Below are 20,696 nucleotides of genomic sequence, written 5' to 3' on the forward strand. Positions count from 1 at the left end.
AATAATGCTATGGGAAGTCGCAGCTCTGCTCCTTTTAAAGGTACCTTCACACATAACGATATTGTTAACTATATCGTTGCTATTTGTGACGTAGCAACGATATCGTTAATGAAATCGTTATGTGTGACAGCGACCAACGATCAGGCCCCTGCTGGGAGATCGTTGGTCGCTGAATAAAGTCCAGAACTTTATTTCGTCGCTGGACTCCTGCTGACATCGCTGGATCGGCGTGTGTGACACCGATCCAGCGATGTCTTCACTGGTAACCAGGGCAAACATCGGGTAACTAAGCGCAGGGCCGCGCTTAGTAACCCGATGTTTACCCTGGTTACCATGCTAAAAGTAAAAAAAAACAAACACTAGATACTTACCTACAGCCGTCTGTCCTCCAGCGCTGTGCTCTGCTTCTCTGCTCTCCTCCTGTACTGGCTGTGAGCCGGAAAGCAGAGCGGTGACGTCACCGCTCTGCTTTCCGGCTCACAGCCAGTACAGGAGGAGTGCAGAGCACAGCGCTGGAGGACAGACAGCGGTAGGTAAGTATCTAGTGTTTGTTTTTTTTTACTTCTAGCATGGTAACCAGGGTAAACATCGGGTTACTAAGCGCGGCCCTGCGCTTAGTTACCTGATGTTTACCCTGGTTACCGGCATCGTTGGTCGCTGGAGAGCGGTCTGTGTGACAGTTCTCCAGCAACCAAACAGCGACGCTGCAGCGATCCGGATCATTGTCGGTATCGCTGCAGCGTCGCTTAATGTGAAGGGGCCTTAAGTTCGGTTCAATCAGATAAGCAACCAATTGTATGCAAAATATACTTTGTCTAGCACTGTTGACAAAACAAATCCTCCCAAGAAATTAGTGCAAAAAGACGGTATAAAATTAATTATTTTATTAAAAATTAGATAAAGTAAAAATATATATCCATTATAAAAATTAGTCAATATCACAGCTGATGGAAGCACATACAATAATAAGTATAAAGGTATAAGAACATATAACTAATGTATAAATATAATACTGCCAGGCGATGCAAAAATATATATAAAAGACTATAAGTAGCAAACACAAAGCCCTCAAGAACATATATATAGTGAAAATATAAAATATTTTATTATATATATATATATATATATCTACACAGCAGCACAAAATTATTATTACCAAACAATGTATATAGAACAAAGTGCATAAGTGCTGTGCAAATAAAATACACATATAACAATAATAAAAATAAATATATCCAGAAAATTCTATTAAGGTGCCATAAAAATGGAAAAAATAAATATATGAAAAAGATATATATGAAAAAAAGTTTTTTGACATAAAGTGCAATAATATGTGCAATGTTGCAAAATCTAGGAAAACCGCAAAAAAATGCTAAGGTGCAAAAGTGCTAAAAGCTGTTCCATTGAAGGGCAACCTATACAAGATACTCTGAAAGTGTTATATACTGCTGGAGATATATAAAATGTAACACAATCACTGTTACTTGTTACAATAAAGAGACCATCTACATACGGTACTCCTAGGGGCTATATAAAGTGTTGAAGTGCTCAATGTAGTAAGACTGCAAGCGCCTAGCAGAAAATAAAGTCATAAATATGTACAGTTACTCATACCTGAATGCTCCTTATTCCCTACGTACGTTTCGGCGTTTAGCCTTCTTCCGGGGGCGTATCACTTTATATAGCCCCTAGGAGTACCAATCTGAGGATTGCTGTAGTAGTGGTATACCCTAGTGATTAATGTTTCTGATTGTGGAAAAAAAAAACCTGTAGTTCTAATTATCGTTGAGGTTAATTAGCTACATTTTCTTACTTTGTTGTATTTTTATTATACTTACAATGTTTAACAATGTTGAGCCCCCGACACCAATTGGTAGTAGCAGTATGTACAAGTATCTTCTCATTGCAAATGGGAGATAATAAGCTGAATAATAAATCAAATACACTACCAACATGGTTGGAAATGTATGATTTAACAATTATTTCATTCATTACTTTAGCTAAATGCATTTTAAGGTCAATCAGACGGATATATGCTCTGTAGGTAATTTTAAGTATAAATGTTCCTGTACCAGTTACTGGTACTAATTATGAATAAGTGATGGGGTTCAGTACAATAACCTCTAATTCAATTTCTTGTGTCCTGCAAAGCTATTTTTAATATTAAATTGAAGTGGCACATGAGTTAATAGACAAAAGTTTAGAATAATACAAAAAGCAGAGGTAGACTTATAATTAGTTAGAAGTGAAGTCAGGCAATTTCCTTTATTACATTCTCTTTCCTTAGTATGAATATTTATGGTGTACTTGAAAACACTATTTATCTGGAAGCTCCTCCAGGGGATCCTCTTAGAATGAATCCCTACAGCTCTGTGCAATGTGCAAGTGGCTTGGAAAAGATTGTGACTTCAGCCCAAGAAGAAACCAAGAAGAGCATTAGCATTTATTAACTTATCTCTGCTGTTTCTCAGAATGAAGGATAGTGTACTGGTAACATATATAATTTACAAACCACTATAAATTTGACAGTTATGAAGTACACAAATATTTCAATAACAATGTAATTATTCATTTTTTAAGTATGTTTGGTGTATGTGCAGTGCAGTGTGGGGTGGTAGGTGGGGCGAGGCACTGGTCTCTTAATTTTACACCCTGGCACACTACATAAAAGTGTGGGTCCTAAGTGGGTGTTGGTTTTAATTCTGTGAGGGCCTTGTGTCCGTGCTGGCCACTTGTAGCCGATGTTGTTGGCTGACCAGGACCATAGCTTCCATAGTTCAATAAAGGAGTCTCACGTTCTATAACACAGTCTTTACTGAACGATAACTTGGTAAAGGTTATGTACAAGGGATAGCCGGTAAAATCTTATGAATGTTTACTTTGTGGCACAAGGCATTTCATACACACAGTATCCTTCCCTATAACCTACTCCAGGGCCTGTTTCGCCCTACTTTGTCACAGCCTATCTTGTTGTCACAGTCCTGATCAGCCAGTCTCTCTACCTGCTTAGCGGCTCCACATCCTAATTCTTCAATTACTTGTGCCCTGGATCTATCGCTTGGGACCACCACTAGTCCCACAAACTTAGTCATTTTCATGTCCATTACTTCAACTAGTCCCTATCTAACTATAGGAACCAGTTACTTGCCCTAACACTAAGCTCCTCCCACTATGGTTTAATCCCAGACATTAACTATAGCTTACCTTAATGCCATTATCTAACTACAGTCATCTATCTTATCCTACCTATCTTATGTCCTAAGTAGTGATGGGCTAACCCAAAAGGTAAGGTTTGTGGTCGGTCCTTGACACCTAGTGTCCCTGCATGGATCCCAAATACCAACTTCTCCCAGAGGTCTGTGTTACTGTTCAGGTTCAGCAGCCTGAATAAAGCTTGATGAAAGGCTGCAGTGCAGACACTTCTAGCACCATCACAGCCATGCCAAGTTTTGGCATTACTGTGATTGGCCAGGGCAGTATGTTTAAAAAGAAAAAAGATTTTGGGTTTTTGATAACATGCGCAGATAAAGCAAACAGCTGCATGCTGCAGCCCTCAGCTCTCTGCTTTATCTTGGCTAGTTATCAAAAATAGTGGGGGCCCATGACAATTTTATTAATTATTTTTAATAACCAGCCAAGGTAAAGCAGACCTCTGAGGGCTGGTATTTTCAAGCTGGGAAGGTCCATGGGTATTTGGACCTCCCCAGCCTAAGAATAGCAGCTCATAGCTGCCTACTAGTTAAGAGGATAATGCTTCACATTTAAAACAGTATATTACACCTGTTTTGTCTACATAATTAAAGGGATAATTATTGGACAGGTTATGAAAAAGCTATTGCTTCTTAATTTATCAAAGTGCAAAGCTCTTTATACTCCCCAAACAGGGATAATAGTGTTTCATCTGACTGTGAAAATGCCTCATCTTCTTCCATTTGTACTATATGTCTGTAAACAGCGGTACATGTATTTGCCCCTTCAAAAGGGATTATTTTTAGATTGTTTATTCAATTTAGGTAACCTAAAAAGTCTGATGCTCCAGTGTGTTGTTAAATATGCTTTTGGCCACTTCTAGTTACCTTTCATTTTCTCCTAGCTAAATAAATTGAAGTCATTTGAACATTAAATAGGATTAAAAACATTTTTAGTTTGCTCGTAGGAGGAATTCATAGTATTCTACACATATTTTCCAGACAATTAAAAGCTTTTAATTATGCTATTCAAGCAAATTTATTTGCCATAAATCAAATTACTTGTGGATTCAAATTTCAAAAGATCTGCTCATCGCTGATACTGAAAGACCAGGGAAAGCTGAGCTGAAGTTCCATTAGAATGGTGAGGAGAGAGCTTTTGCACTTTGTTTTCTGCTTACCTTTTGTGCAACAGTGAGAAAATATTGCATGAATTTTGTCAACAAGCATTTTTTTTCATCAAGTATGGATGTTTAATATGATTGGTTACATGGCATCATTGCATTACATCACTTTACAGACGTTATCATCACTGTCCCTATTGGTCTCACAATCTAAATTCCCTGTCAGTATGTCTTTGGTGTATGGGAAGAAATGAAAGTAGCTGGAGAAAGCCCACAGAAACATGAGGAGAGTATATAAATTTACAGATATTTTCCTCAACGAGGGGGGGGGGGGAATTTTAACCTTGGACCCCAACACTGCAAGGCTATAGTGCTAACCATTGAGAAACCGTGCTGACCATAAATGTTTAGAATAAACCTCCACAAAGCGGGCTATAACATATCAGAGAATGTGTTCTTGGCTTGCCGGCTCCAAGACATATTTTCTCTTAGCTCTTTCTTGACACCCCACTTTATGTCTTCTCTTTTTTTTCCTAATTAAAAAAAAACCCCAAGGAACATGCCTCAGTAGAAATACAAGCTGCCTAATTAATATTTCTGCCTTCCTTCACCTCATACAGCTCAGGTGGCATTTTTTAAAATGTACTACAAGTCATGAAAGACAAAATGCTGTAATTACATGTAAAAAAAAACTCAGAAAAATATATTTCCACATATTTACACTTAGAGACTTGAACCTTTTTGTCAGGATGCAGATTTCTTTCTACTGTATATGTTTATTGTGAAAGCAGAGTACCAAATTCCTTTATTATATCTTACTAGATGGTGGCCCTATTCTAACGCATCGGGTATTCTACAATATGTATGTATGTATATAGCAGCCACATGGTATATACCACAGGCCACGTAGTACTACGTGGCCTGTGGTATATACCATGTGGCTGCTATATACATACATACATATTGTAGAATACCCGATGTGTTAATATAGGCCAAGCAGTAAATGACACAGCCCACATAGTATATAACACAGCCCACACAGTATAGAGCAGCCACGCAGTATATAGCAGCCACGCAGTATATAACACAGCCCACGTAGTATGTAACACTGGCCACGTAATATATAGCACAGCCCACATAATATCTAACAGTGGCCACGTAGTATATAGCACGCAGTATAGATCACAGCCACGTAGTATATAACACTGCTCACGTAGTATATAGCAGCCATGTAGTATATAACGACGCATCCCACGCAGTATAGAGCACAGCCCACATAGTATCTAACACTGGCCAGGTAGTATATAGCAGCCACACAGTATCTAACACAGCCCACGTAGTATTTAGCAGTGTGGGCACCATATCTCTGTTAAAAAAAAATAATTAAAATAAAAAATAGTTATATACTCACCCGCCGGCGGGATCCAGCGTAGATCCAACAAACCTCTGGTGATGCGCGTGCGGCTGCCGCCATCTTGCGTTCCCAGGATGCATTGCGAAATTACCCAGATCACTTAGCAGTCTTGCGAGACCGCTAAGTCTTCTGGGTAATTTCGCAATGCATCTGTGGGACCGGAAGCTGGCGGCAGGCGTGAGCACATCGTCGGACTACAGAAGGTGAGAATAGCAGTTGTTTTTTTTAAATTATTTTTAACTTTAGATCTTTTTACTATTGATGGTGCATAGGCAGCATCAATAGTAAAAACTTGGTCACACAGGGTTAATAGCGGCGGTAACGGAGTGAGTTATCTGCTGCATAACGCGGTCCGTTACCGCTGGCATTAACTCTGTGTGAGCGGTGACTGGAGGGGAGTATGGATCGGGTGCTGACTGCGGGGAGTATGGAGCGGGCGGAGGAAGGAGTGGCCATGTTGCCGCCGGACTGCGCCCGTCGCTGATTGGTCGTGGCAATGGTCGTCGCATTTTGTCACGACCAATCAGCGACTTGGATTCCATGACAGACAGAGGCCGCGACCAATCAATATCCGTGACAGAAAGACAGAAGGACAGACAGACAGACAGAAAGACGGAAGTGACCCTTGGACAATTATATAGTAGATTCTGTATATAAACTTTTCCCTGACACTTGCCTGAGCTTGACATTGAAGAAATATAAGTCTGATGCCATTGAACCTTTCACTTGCACTGTCAGTGATAGTCTCACATGTGTGGCAAGGTACTGACATGCTTATTACGTGCATGGTTTCCTTCATGCCTAATCGCCCTGTGAGTGGGATCAGCTTAAGTGATGCAGATCCATTCCTTCTCCATCGAGAACCTACTGCAATGTTACGTGTGCTAGATTGAAATTTGAATTAACGTTAATAACGCTTTGCAGGCTACTTATAATAATAATTTTTGTGATTTTATTTTCATAATAGAGTTGTTTTCATAGGGTTTTTATCAATAATACCTGACTAATTTCTCTGACATTTCCAAATTGCAGTCAATTGCCAAACTGTGTATGTTTTCATCGGGACCTAATAGAGAATCTCTCACCTCGAAAAAGCGTTTTATAATAGCGATATCGTGATATAGAGTACATAGCCCCTATAAAAATCTTACCACCCCTGTACCTGTCTCAGGTACAGTGTCTGAGAAAATAACTATTCGTATGCAAAGTTGTGCTAGCTCATTTTGGATGTTGAAGGATTTGCCCACCTTTGACAGCGCTCGATTCCCAGCATAGGTGCACTTGGCACATTGTTACCAGGCACCTTCTCCTCCCTTTCATTTTCCTTTTCACTCACTACTGTATTATCTATATATAGGTAATACATTTCATTGTAATCTTGTATTTGAAGATAATGAGACTGCTGAAAAATGATCTCTACAAGAAATATGAACTAAATATTAGTCTTAGTGGCCAGAATGAATATTGCAAGCTTTCAGGATTTTTTTCATGTAGATACTAATATGATCTGTAGTAATATTACAAATCTTTTAAATACATCTATGGCTGAAAATGTTGGCATTCTCCTAATTATTGTAATTATGTGTTTTGTTATACACATGTTTATTTCCTCTATGTGTATTGGAACACTACAAAAAAGCAGAGAAAGACAAATTGGATTTAATTTCACACAAAACCCAAAAATGGGCCAGGCAAAATTGTTGGCACCTTTCCAAAATTGAGGGTAAACAACTTTGTTTAAAGCATTTGATACTCGTTCAAACTCACCTGTGGCAAGTAAGAGTTGTGAACAATATGAATATCACACCTGAAACTAGATAAAAATGGGAGCAGTTGACTCAATCTTTGCATTATGTGTCTGTGTGTGCCACAATAAGCATGAAGAACAGAAAAAGAAAAGAATTGTTTGAGGACTTGAGATCCAAAATTGTTGAACAATATCAACAATCTCTAGGCTACGAGTCCATCTCCAGAGATCTTGATGTTACTTTGTCCATGATGCACGACATTATCAAGAAGTTTACAACCCATGGCCCTGTAGCTAATCTCCCTGGATGTGGACTGCAGAGAAAAATTGCTGAAAGGTCGCAACGCAGGATAGTCCGGATGGTGGATAAGGAGCCCCAATCAAGTTCCAAGGAAATTCAAGCTGTCTTTCAGACTCAGCGTGCATCAGTGTCAGTGCGAACTATCCGTCGACATTGGAATTAAATTAAATGCTATGGCAGGAAGACCCCACTGCTGACACATAGACATAGAAAGCTAAACTGCAGTTTGCCAAAATGTATGTGAGGAAGCTAAAATCCTTCTGTGAAAGTGTTTTGTGGACAGATGAGACCAAGATAGAGCTTTATGGTAAAGCACATGATTCGACTCTTTACCGAAAACAGACTGAGGCCTGCAAAGAAAAGAACACAGTACCTACAGTCCAATATTGTTGAGATTAAAAGATGTTTTCACATTATTATTGCTGCCTCTGGCACTCAGTTCTTTGTGTTCAATGCATCATGAAATCTGAAGATTATCAAAGGATTTTGTGTTGCAATGTAATGTCCAGTGTCAGAAAGCTGGGTTTGTGTCCCATGAGTGTTCGAGCAGAACAATAACCCCAAACATACTTCAAGAAGCACCAATAAATTGATGTAAACAAAAAGCTGGAGAGTTCTGAAGTGGCCAGCAAAGAGTCTGGGTCTAAGTCCCATTGAACATTTGTGGAGAGATCTTAAAATTGCTGTTAGGAGAAGGTACCCTTTAAATATAAGAGAACTGGCACAGTTTGCAAAAGAAAAGCCATCTAAAATTCCAGTAGAGAAGTGAAGCTTGTTGATGATTATAGGAAGTGATTGATTACAGTCATTTATTCCAAAGGTTGTGAGCCAAATATTAAGTTGACGGTGCCAACAATTTTGTCCGGCCATGTTTTGTGTGACATGTCACCAAAAATGGTTTTAACTTCACAGGTGTGCCCTATCAGGTTTAATAAGAGGGATTTCTTGCCTTATAAATGGGATTGGGAGCATCAGTTGTGTTGTGCAGAAGTCTGGTGGATACACAGCTGAGAGTCCTACTGAATAGACTTAGAATTTGCATTATGGCAAGAAAAAAGCAGCTAAGTAAAGAAAAACAAGTGGCCATCATTACTTTAAGAAATAAAGGTCAGTCAGTCCGAAAAATTGGGAAAACTTTGAAAGTGTCCCCAAGTGCAGTTGCAAAAACCATCAAGCTCTACAAAGAAACTGGCTCACATGAGGACCGCCCCAGGAAAGGAAGACCAAGAGTCACTTCTGCTTCTGAGAATAAGTTTATCCGAGTCACCAGCCTCAGAAATTGCAGGTTAACAGCAGCTCAGATTAGAGACCAGGTCAATGCCACACAGAGTTCTAGCAGCAGACACATCTCTACTGTTAAGAGGAGACTTTGTGCAGCAGGCCTTCATAGTAAAATAGCTGCTAGGAAACCACTGCTAAGGACAGGCAACAAGCAGAAGAGACTTGTTTGGGATAAAGAACACAAGGAATGGACATTAGACCAGTGGAAATCTGTGCTTTGGTCTGACGAGTCCATATTTGAAATCTTTGGTTCCAACCACCGTGTCTTTGTGTGACGCAGAAAAGGTGAACGGATGGACTCTACATGCTTGGTTCCCACCGTGAAGCATGGAGGAGGAGGTGTGATGGTGTGGAGGTGCTTTGCTGGTGACACTGTTGGGGATTTATTCAAAATTGAAGGCATACTGAACCAGCATGGCCACCACAGCATCTTGCAGCGGCATGCTATTCCATCCGGTTTGCGTTTAGTTGGACCATCATTTATTTTTCAACAGGACAATGACCCCAAACACACCTCCAGGCTGTGTAAGGGCTATTTGACCAAGAAGTAGAGTGATGGGGTGCTATGCCAGATGACCTGGTTTGGGGTGAGCTGGACCGCAGAGTGAAGGCAAAAAGGACAAACAAGTGCAAAGCATCTCTTGGAACTTCTTCAAGATTGTTGGAAGACCATTCCCGGTGACTACCTCTTGAAGCTCATCAAGAGAATGCCAAGAGTGTGCACAGCAGTCATAAAAGCAAAAAGTGGCTACTTTGAAGAACCTAGAATATAAGACATAATTTCAGTTGTTTCACACTTTTTTGTTAAGTACGGTATATAATTCAACATGTGTTAATTCATAGTTTTGATGCCTTTAGCGTGAATGTACAATTTTCATATCATGAAAATACAGAAAAATCTTTAAATGAGAGGGTGTGTCCAAACTTTTGGTCTGTACTGCGTGTGTGTATTTATATATATATATATATATATATATATATATATATATATACATATATATATATATATATAGTTGAATTGAAAGCAGAAGTTTACATGCAGTACACTATATAAAAAGACACGTATGCATGTTTTTCTCAATATCTGACCTGAAATCAGAATAAACTTTTCCCATTTTAGGTCAATAGGGATTACCATAATTACCATAATTATTCATATTTGCCAGAATAATGAGAGAGATAATGTTTTAAGGCATTTTCATTACGGTACTTACTGAAAATTCAAAAGTTTACATACATTTCATTAGTATTTGGTACCATTGCCCATAAACTGAATTACTTGGGTCAAACATTTGGGATATCCTTCCACAAGCTTCTCTCAATAGTTGGTTGGAATTTGTGCCCATTCCTCCTGACAAAACTGGTGTAACTGATCCAAGTTTGTAGGTCGTCTTGCTGCCTTTTCAGCATTGCCCATAAATTTTCTGTTGGATTGAGATCAGGGCTTTGTGACGGACACTCCAAAACATTGACTTAAGCCTCGTTGTTATCATTTTGCAGTATGCTTTGGGTCGTTGTCCGTTTGGAAGACCCATTTCTACCCAAGTTTTAACTTCCTGACTAATGTCTTGAGAGGTAGCTTCATTATTGCCACATAATCTTCTTTTCTCATGAAGCCATCTATTTGGTGAAGTGCACCAGTCCATCCTGCAGCAAAACAACCTCACAGCATGATGCTGCCACCTCCATATTTCACAATTGGGATGGTGTTCTTAGGCTTCCAAGCTTCTCCCTTTTTCCTCCAAACATAACGATGGTCATTATGCCCAAAAAGTTTAATTTCAGTTTTATCAGACCACAGGACATGTCTCCAAAAATTAAGGTCTTTGTTCCTGTGTGCATTTGCAAACATTTATCTGGCTTTTTTAATGTTTCTTTTCGAGTAATGGCTTTTTCCTAGCAGAGTGGCCTTTCAACCTTACCAGATTTTGCCATCATCTTCACAAGGTCTTTTGCCCTTGGGTTGATATGCACATGTCAGACCAAAGCACGTTCATCACTAGGACACAGAACCTGCCTCTTTCCTGAGTAGTATGATGGATGGACATTCCCTTCTTGTTTGTACTGGCGTACAATTGTTTGTACAAATGAACGAGGCACCTTCAGGTATCTTGAAATTGTACCCAAGGATTAGCCAGACTTGTGCAAGTCTACAATCCTCTTCCTGGTATCTTGATTTCTTTAGACTTTCCCATGATGCTACACAAAGAATCAGTGTGTTTCAGGTGTGCATTAAAATACATCCACAGGTGTGTCTCTAATTAACTCAGATGTTGCCAAAAAACATCAGAAGCTTCCAAACACATGACATCATCATGTGGGTTGTCCAGAATTGTTTAAAGGCATAGTAATCTTAGTGTATATAAACTTTTGACTTTGCAGTAAGTAGTAAAAATGCCTTAAAACATTCTTTCTGTCATTATTCTGGCATTTGGCAATTATTAATAATTATGTTAATTCTAACTGACCTAAAATGGGAAAGGTTTATTCTGGGTTCAGGTCAGATATTGAGAAAACATGCATATGTCTCTTTTTATATAGTGTATGTAAACTTCTGGTTTCAACTGTATGTATATATGTCTAGCATTTCTATTTATGGTGATGTTACTGCTATTGATTGACAAATTGTGCTGTATTTGTTCTATTTCTATGTGGGCATCTGCTCAAGAGATTCATGTTTCTTTTTGCCTTAAAGGGAACCTGTCACCTGAATTTGGCGGGACCGGTTTTGGGTCATATGGGCGGAGTTTTCGGGTGTTTGATTCACCCTTTCCTTACCCGCTGGCTGCATGCTGGCTGCAATATTGGATTGAAGTTCATTCTCTGTCCTCCGTAGTACACGCCTGCACAAGGCAAGATTGCTTTGCGCAGGCGTGTACTATGGAGGACAGAGAATGAAATTCAATCCAATATTGCAGCCAGCATGCAGCCAGCGGGTAAGGAAAGGGTGAATCAAACACCCGAAAACTCCGCCCATATGACCCAAAACCGGTCCCGCCAAATTCAGGTGACAGAGTCCCTTTAAAGGCAGATTGTTTTCTGGTTCATTAATGCCCTTTACATGGCCGCATGCTGACACAGCCCAGTAGTTTCTCTCTTCACAACACAAGACAATTCTGGAAAAAAGGTCACTGACCTGTAGGATCAATGCTTGTGATATTAAAGCAACCAAGACTTGTTTCCTTCACAGTGCTGCCTCTCGGGATGAGGTAAAGATGGAAGGATGGGAATAAGGAATAAGAGGTTGTGGAAAAAGTCTGAATGAAAAATGTAAATACAATTCTAAAACTGAATTAGAAAATTGTTTAAGATGCATTTTTGGAGCTCTGTCTTATTTAGGTAAAGGTCACACCTACATTAGCTCTATTACTTAAGTTATTACATTTGTTTACAAATATGTGTATTACAACATTTCCTTCCAATAGACCATAATTGATAACACATCCATTATAATTTTCATACATTGTATAAAACCAGTGCCCATGAATCCATTTGAACAGTGATTTAAAGTGAATCTGTCAGCAGGATTGTGCACAGTAACCTACACACAATGTCAGGTCGGCGCCATTATACTGATTACAATGATACCTCGGATGATGAAATCTGTCTTGTGGTTGTTGTTTAATCTTTATTTATAGTTTTCAATTACTGAGGCTCTGGTGCTTTGAGGTGGCCTGTGGGGGTCTTTATGTGGTGCACTGCATAGATATTCATCCATATTGGCTTATAACAGGTCACTGATCCCTATTTAGCATACTGCATAGAATTATGGTTTGAAAAAAGAAAAAAAAATCACATTCATCAGGCAGGCGCCACCAGCAGGATGCTAGTGCGCAGGTGCCGCTGCCACCATTTTGCTAGAGAAAAAACAATTAGGCTCCATCAAAATGACGCCGGTGGCGTTCTGTGTTCCGCTAAATGCTGCTGCACAGGTGCCACCAGCGCCATCTTGATGGAGCCTAAATTTTTTTTTTCTCTAGCAAAACGGTACTAGTGGCAGTGCCTGCGCAGTAGCACCTATCTGAACGCATTAGATGCTGCTGCACAGGCGCAGCCGCCGTTTTGATTAAGATTTTTTTTTTACAACAAAGCTATATTTCTAAATAACATGTAAACAGCCATGACATCCACTGTATCATGCTACAGCGCTGGTGACTGGTGATCAGTGACCTGTCAGAAGCCATACAGATGAATACCTAATCAAAGCACCGCATGAAGCCCACCCCTCACTCCTAAAAGCACAAGAATCTCATTAACTGAAAACTGAGAATAAAGATTAAATAACAACCAAAAGATGGATTTCATCAACCAAGGTATCATTGTAATCAGTATAACGGCGTCGACCTGACACTGTGGGTAGGTTACTGAGCACAATCCTGCCGACAGGTTACCTTTAAAGTAGACCTATCGATTATGAGAAAAACATGGAGTGACATTAAAGAGACCCTGCCAGCACAATTGTGTAATGTAAAATGCAGACACTTTACACTTTGTAATGGCGCTGTAATACTGACTACATTGATACCTTTGGGGAAGAAATCTGCTTTGTGGTTCTTCTGTAATCTGCATTTGATGTTTTGTGCTAATTAGATTTGGGTGCACAGGGGCCGGACTGTTCCCTGGGTCTTCTCCTCTCTATCTGTGATCCCCTGACCCCTCCGCCTGCCTAAGCATAATATAATTATTTATAATATCTATTGCTTTTCTACTTAAGTATGAAAACATTTTTACCAAATAATTCCATCATCATTTTACATTTGCTTACAACGTCTACTGACAATTCTGCAGTTTACCGATAAGTCGCAGTGACACGTAGACCCCGACATCCAGCAGGGGAGACTCAGCGTTACATAGCAAGCTGATACTGGATTGCTTGTGGGATCAAGCAGCTGGAGCCATAATCTCAAGAGAAGAGAACGGCGCAGCGGCTCCATTAATGAAGTCTTTATTGTTTCAGGACTCGTCTCCTACCAGACTGATGCATTACACTTTTTCATCTAAAACGGTTTATAAGGTTTAGACTCCATCTATATCTCCAATGGAAAGCAGCACATTGTACGTCCACCAATAAAGCTGAAAGCAGATAACCATATTTACAGGCAGCTCTTACTGTACTCACGGCCGTACCATTCATTCCCCTACTTCTAGAGATAATTACATTTTAATCACTAGGTGGTCAAGTTGTCAATAAGGGTAATTTGATATAGAGCGTCTGGTATAAGTCATTAATCTTCAATATTGGATTGTGAGCTTGGAAAGGCGCTCTTTCAAGTGACAACACTTCATTGACTGCAATTAATCTGATAAGAACAAAAACAGAATAAATTGTAAAAACACATCTACAATATTGCCATGAACTGAAATAACAAATAAGCAAAGAAGACTCGATATACAGTGGGGCAAAAAAGTATTTAGTCAGTCAGCAATAGTGCAAGTTCCACCACTTAAAAAGATGAGAGGCGTCTGTAATTTACATCATAGGTAGACCTCAACTATCGGAGACAAACTGAGAAAAAAAATCCAGAAAATCACATTGTCTGTTTTTTTATCATTTTATTTGCATATTATGGTGGAAAATAAGTATTTGGTCAGAAACAAACAATCAAGATTTCTGGCTCTCACAGACCTGTAACTTCTTCTTTAAGAGTCTCCTCTTTCCTCCACTCATTACCTGTAGTAATGGCACCTGTTTAAACTTGTTATCAGTATAAAAAGACACCTGTGCACACCCTCAAACAGTCTGACTCCAAACTCCACTATGGTGAAGACCAAAGAGCTGTCAAAGGACACCAGAAACAAAATTGTAGCCCTGCACCAGGCTGGGAAGACTGAATCTGCAATAGCCAACCAGCTTGGAGTGAAGAAATCAACAGTGGGAGCAATAATTAGAAAATGGAAGACATACAAGACCACTGATAATCTCCCTCGATCCGGGGCTCCATGCAAAATCCCACCCCGTGGGGTCAGAATGATCACAAGAACGGTGAGCAAAAATCCCAGAACCACGCGGGGGGACCTAGTGAATGAACTGCAGAGAGCTGGGACCAATGTAACAAGGCCTACCATAAGTAACACACTACGCCACCATGGACTCAGATCCTGCAGTGCCAGACGTGTCCCACTGCTTAAGCCAGTACATGTCCGGGCCCATCTGAAGTTTGCTAGAGAGCATTTGGATGATCCAGAGGAGTTTTGGGAGAATGTCCTATGGTCTGATGAAACCAAACTGGAACTGTTTGGTAGAAACACAACTTGTCGTGTTTGGAGGAAAAAAAATATTGAGTTGCATCCGTCAAACACCATACCTACTGTAAAGCATGGTGGTGGAAACATCATGCTTTGGGGCTGTTTCTCGGCAAAGGGGCCAGGACGACTGATCCGGGTACATGAAAGAATGAATGGGGCCATGTATCGTGAGATTTTGAGTGCAAACCTCCTTCCATCAGCAAGGGCATTGAAGATGAAACGTGGCTGGGTCTTTCAACATGACAATGATCCAAAGCACACCGCCAGGGCAACGAAGGAGTGGCTTCGTAAGAAGCATTTCAAGGTCCTGGAGTGGCCTAGCTAGTCTCCAGATCTCAACCCTATAGAAAACCTTTGGAGGGAGTTGAAAGTCCGTGTTGCCAAGCGAAAAGCCAAAAACATCACTGCTCTAGAGGAGATCTGCATGGAGGAATGGGCCAACATACCAACAACAGTGTGTGGCAACCTTGTGAAGACTTACAGAAAACGTTTGACCTCTGTCATTGCCAACAAAGGATATATTACAAAGTATTGAGATGAAATTTTGTTTCTGACCAAATACTTATTTTCCACCATAATATGCAAATAAAATGATTAAAAAACAGACAATGTGATTTTCTGGATTTTTTTTTCTCAGTTTGTCTCCCATAGTTGAGGTCTACCTATGATGTAAATTACAGACGCCTCTCATCTTTTTAAGTGGTGGAACTTGCACTATTGCTGACTGACTAAATACTTTTTTGCCCCACTGTATAAGTGTGGACTATAGATTTGTAGACTGGTGGCTTATATTGTCTCATTTCTGACAGTATGTGTTTTAATTAAACGTAAGCGAGTCGTCTTTCTGGTTCAGTGTAATGTTAATTAAAGTGTTGTTTCTGTTATCGCTATTGTCTCCACTGGAAAGGTGATAGCTAGATCAGTGTAAGTCTTATCAATGGAACACCCTCAGATCACCAGAATAAGGGTCCCAAACTTCTAGGTATGACTGTAACAATGGCGAGTGTTATTTTATGGGGACCCATAAGCCCAGAACAAAGCAGCAGGGCAACTGTTGTTTTCATATGGGAAAAACCAATGGTACCACCGGTCACACCTCCACCAATCACACATCCATCGGTCACCCCTCCACCGGTCTCTCCAGTTACCACCTATCTCATGGATAGGTGAGACTATTCAAAGTAGTTTACCACCAGAATAACCCCTTATGAGATGTCCTGAAGCGTATTAGAAATAAGCAAAGTTTTCAAGTCAAAGTGCTGGAACAGGTAGTTTCAGATTACAAAAATGGGTCTGCTGTTTCTGGATACAGTGCCATGTCTGCCAATAAATTGCTACTGGTACTGCAACCCAGTCATAATCAAGTGAACCAGGCTGATCTGTAATACCAGACACAGCCTATTGAGGGGTGCTGTTCCTGGAAACTTGGACAACCCCACCAAACTACTATGAGTACGATTGGTCAATTTCAGTCTGAGCATTCATTTTCTAGTCAATATTATATCAGTGTTTACATCTCAAAAAAGCATGGCTACACTTAGTAGATTTCATGAATCACTTGTGATTCCTTTCACAAAAATGCCATGCAAAATAAAAACAAGTTTTTGATTATTTTTTTTTATCCCTAATAGTGTTGTTTTTCTGTTTGCAGATCTCTCAGCTGATGACAGAGACTGGCAGGGAAGGTCTTACTGAGGCCGCTCTGAACCGCTACAATGCTGATAAACCTTCCATCTACAGCTTCCCTGCAGCGCACACAACATATGTTGCTAGTGAACCATCCACAGGAACCTCGGTGGCTGCATCCTTTTTTGCCAGGTAAGTCCACCTACTGATCATAATGCTCATCGGGGGAAATGATTCTGAGGGTGCACTTAACTATGCCTTTAGTTCTACAGTATACTAGAATATTTGCATGTTACATTCTATACTCTATTTTTTGCAATACTAATCATGTAATCAATAACCAAGAAGTTGTCTTCTACTGTAAGTAACCAAAAAAAGTAAAAAAAATACCAACAGCATTTTGTTTTCAGTCTCAGATGGGACTGTCCATTTTTCGGCTCCGTGGGTAATGGATCCAGATCCTTCTTTTACATCTGAATTCTCCCACCACAGAAATATCCTATGGGGTCAATGCAACTAGATCGTGTTGACGATCTGCAATATTTTGTGGGCTCTCTCTAAGGAAGGATGACACCACTATGTAGCCTTGTATAGCTTTAGGGCTCGTTCAGATGAACGTATAATATGGATGTACTCTGTCCGAGTAACAATCAGCTAGCACACTGACTAGTGTAGTTCAATAGGGCTGTTCAGATGACAGTTTTATCACATGGACCAAGTGTCCTTCTGAAAAAAATTGCACAATGCACTATTCTCTCCCGATTCTTGCCTAGTCAAGTCTATGGGTGCGTAAACAAAAGAAAATACTGAACATCTGTGTAATATCCAATTTTACGGATAAATTGCCATTGTTAAAGGGAACCTGTAACCCCCAAAATCGAGAGTGAGCTAAGCCCACCAGCATCAGGGGAAAGGTCAGAGAGGCCCGGCGCCTGCGCACTGCAGTACTTGGCTCTGCCCTCAACAGGGCAGACATAGTACGCCTGTGCCGCAGCCGCAGCGTGAAGACCAGAAGAGGACGTCATCTGATGAAGATGGGAGGCGCCGGACCGGACCGCGACACCCATCTGACCAGACCGGGACCAGGACCGCCCCTGGGTGAGTATAATCTAACGTCTTTTTCTTATCTTTCAGGTTACATTGGGGGCTTATCTACAGCATTCCAGAATGCTGTAGATAAGCCCCTGATGCTGGTAGGCTTAGCTCACCTTCGATTTTGGGGTGACAGGTTCTTTTTAACCTAGGAAATGTTTCAGCTGAGAGTATGTGAAAAGGATATTCCCATGGCTTCGACTTACACTACCGTTCAAAAGTTTATGGTCACCCAGACAATTTTTCCATGAAAACTCATACTTTTATTAATCAAATGAGTTGCCAAATGAATTGAAAATCTAGTCCAGACATTGACAAGGCTCGAAAAAAAGATTTTTATTTGAAATAATGATTTTCTCCTTCAAACTTTGGTTTTGTCAAAGAATGCTCCCTTTGCAGCTATTACAGCATTGCAGACCTTTGGCATTCTAGCAGTTAATTTGCTGATGTAATCTGGAGAAATTTCACCCATGCTTCCAGAAGCCCCTTCCACAAGTTGGTTTGGCTTGATAGGCACTTTTTGCATACCATACGGTCAAGATGCTTCGACAACAGCTCAATGGGGTTGAGATCTGGTGATTGCACTGGCCACTCCATTACAGATAGAATACCAACTGCCTGGTTCTTCCCTAAATAGTTCTTGCATAATTTGGAGGTGTGCTTTGGGCCATTGTCCTGTTGTAGGATGAAATTGGCTCCAATCAAGCGCTGTCCACAGGGTATGGCATGGCTTTGCAAAATGGATTGATAGCCTTCCTTATTCAATATCCCTTTTACATTGTACAAATCTCCCACTTTACCAGCAACAAAGCAACCCCATACCATCACATTACCTCCACCATGCTTGGCAGATGGCGTCAGACACGCTTCCAGCATCTTTTCAGTTGCTCTGCATCTTATAAATGTTCTTCTGTGTGTTCCAGACACCTCAAACTTGGATTCGTCTGTCCATAACACTTTTTTTGCAATCTTCCTCTGTCCAATGTCTGTGTTCTTTTGTCCATATTAATCTTTTCCTTTTATTGGCCAGTCTCAGATATGGCTTTTTCTTTGCCACTCTGCCCTGAAGGCCAGCATCCCCGAGTCGCCTCTTCACTGTAGATGTTGACACTGGCGTTTTGCGTGTACTATGTAATGAAGCTGCCAGTTGAGGACCTGTGAGGCGTCGATTTCTCAAACTACAGACTCTAATGTACTTGTCTTGTTGCTCAGTTGTGCTACGGGGCCTTCCACTTCTCTTTCTACTCTGGTTAGAGCTTGTTTGTGCTCTCCTCTGAAGGGAATAGTACACACTGTTGTAGGAAATCTTCAGTTTCTTGGCAATTTCTCGCATGGAAGAGCCTTCATTTCTAAGAACAAGAATAGACTGTCAAGTTTCACTTGAAATTTCTTTTTTTTGGCCATTTTGAGTGTTTAATGGAACCAACAAATGTATTGATCCAGATTCTCAACTAGCTCCAAGGAAGGTCAGGTTTATAGGTTCTCTAATCAGCCAGACTGTTTTCAGCTGTGCTAACATACTTGCACAAGAGTTTTCAAGGGTATTTTAACCATCCATTAGCCTTCTTACAACCCCTGGCAAAAATTATGGAATCACCGGCCTTGGAGGATGTTCATTCAGTAGTTTAATTTTGTAGAAAAAAAGCAGATCACAGAAATGGCACAAAACTAAAGTCATTTGAAATGGCAACTTTCTGGCTTTAAGAAATACTAAAAGAAATCAAGAACAAAAAATGTGGTAGTCAGTAATGGTTACTTTTTTAACCAAGCATAGGGGAAAAATTATGGAATCACTCAATTCTGAGGAAAAAATTATGGAATCATGAAAAACAAACAAACAAAAAAAACACTATAAAACATCACTAGTATTTTGTTGCACCACCTCTGGCTTTTATAACAGCTTGCAGTCTCTGAGGCATGGACTTAATGAGTGTCAAACAGAACTCTTCATCAATCTGGCTCCAACTTTCTCTGATTGCTGTTGCAGATCAGCTTTGCAGGTTGGAGCCTTGTCATGGACCATTTTCTTCAACTTCAACCAAAGATTTTTAATTGGATTGAGATCCGTACTATTTGCAGGCCATGACATTGACCTTATGTGTTTTTTTCAAGGAATGTTTTCACAGTTTTTGCTCTGACAGGATGCATTATCATCTTGAAAAATGATTTCATCATCCCCAAACATCGTTTCAATTGATAGGATAAGAAAAGTGTCCAAAATATGAACATAAACTTGGGCATTTATTGAAGATGTAATGACAGCCATGTCCCCAGTGCGTTTACCTGACATGCAGCCCCATATCATCAATGACTGTGGAAATTTGCATGTTCTCTTCAGGCAATCATCTTTATAAATCTCATTGGAACGGCACCAAACAAAAGTTCCAGCATCATCACCTTGCCCAATGCAGATTCGTGATTCATCACTGAATATGACTTTCATTCAGTCATCCACAGTCCACGACTGCTTTTCCTTAGCCCATTGTAACCTTGTTTTTTTCTGTATAGGTGTTAATGATGGCTTTCGTTTAGCTTTTCTGTATGTAAATCCCATTTTCTGTAGGTGGTTTCTTACAGTTCGGTCACAGACTTTGACTCCAGTTTCCACCCATTCGTTCCTCATTTGTTTTGTTGTGCATTTCCTGTTTTGGAGACATATTGCTTTAAGTTTCCGGTC

At 40.2% G+C, this 20,696-nt stretch overlaps 1 protein-coding gene across 1 annotated transcript in view; it reads left to right on the forward strand.

Annotated features, from left to right (window-relative positions):
- Positions 1 to 20,696, forward strand: part of KIF26B (kinesin family member 26B) — a 616,088-nt gene that overhangs the window by 278,768 nt on the left and 316,624 nt on the right. The window contains exon 4 of the mRNA XM_069769230.1: positions 16,953 to 17,119. Within this exon, the coding sequence (XP_069625331.1) occupies positions 16,953 to 17,119 (167 nt within the window). The remainder of the gene's footprint in view (positions 1 to 16,952; positions 17,120 to 20,696) is intronic.

Source organism: Ranitomeya imitator, chromosome 5 (genome assembly GCF_032444005.1).
Source record: "Ranitomeya imitator isolate aRanImi1 chromosome 5, aRanImi1.pri, whole genome shotgun sequence".
NCBI classification, from domain to species: Eukaryota; Metazoa; Chordata; class Amphibia; order Anura; family Dendrobatidae; genus Ranitomeya; species Ranitomeya imitator.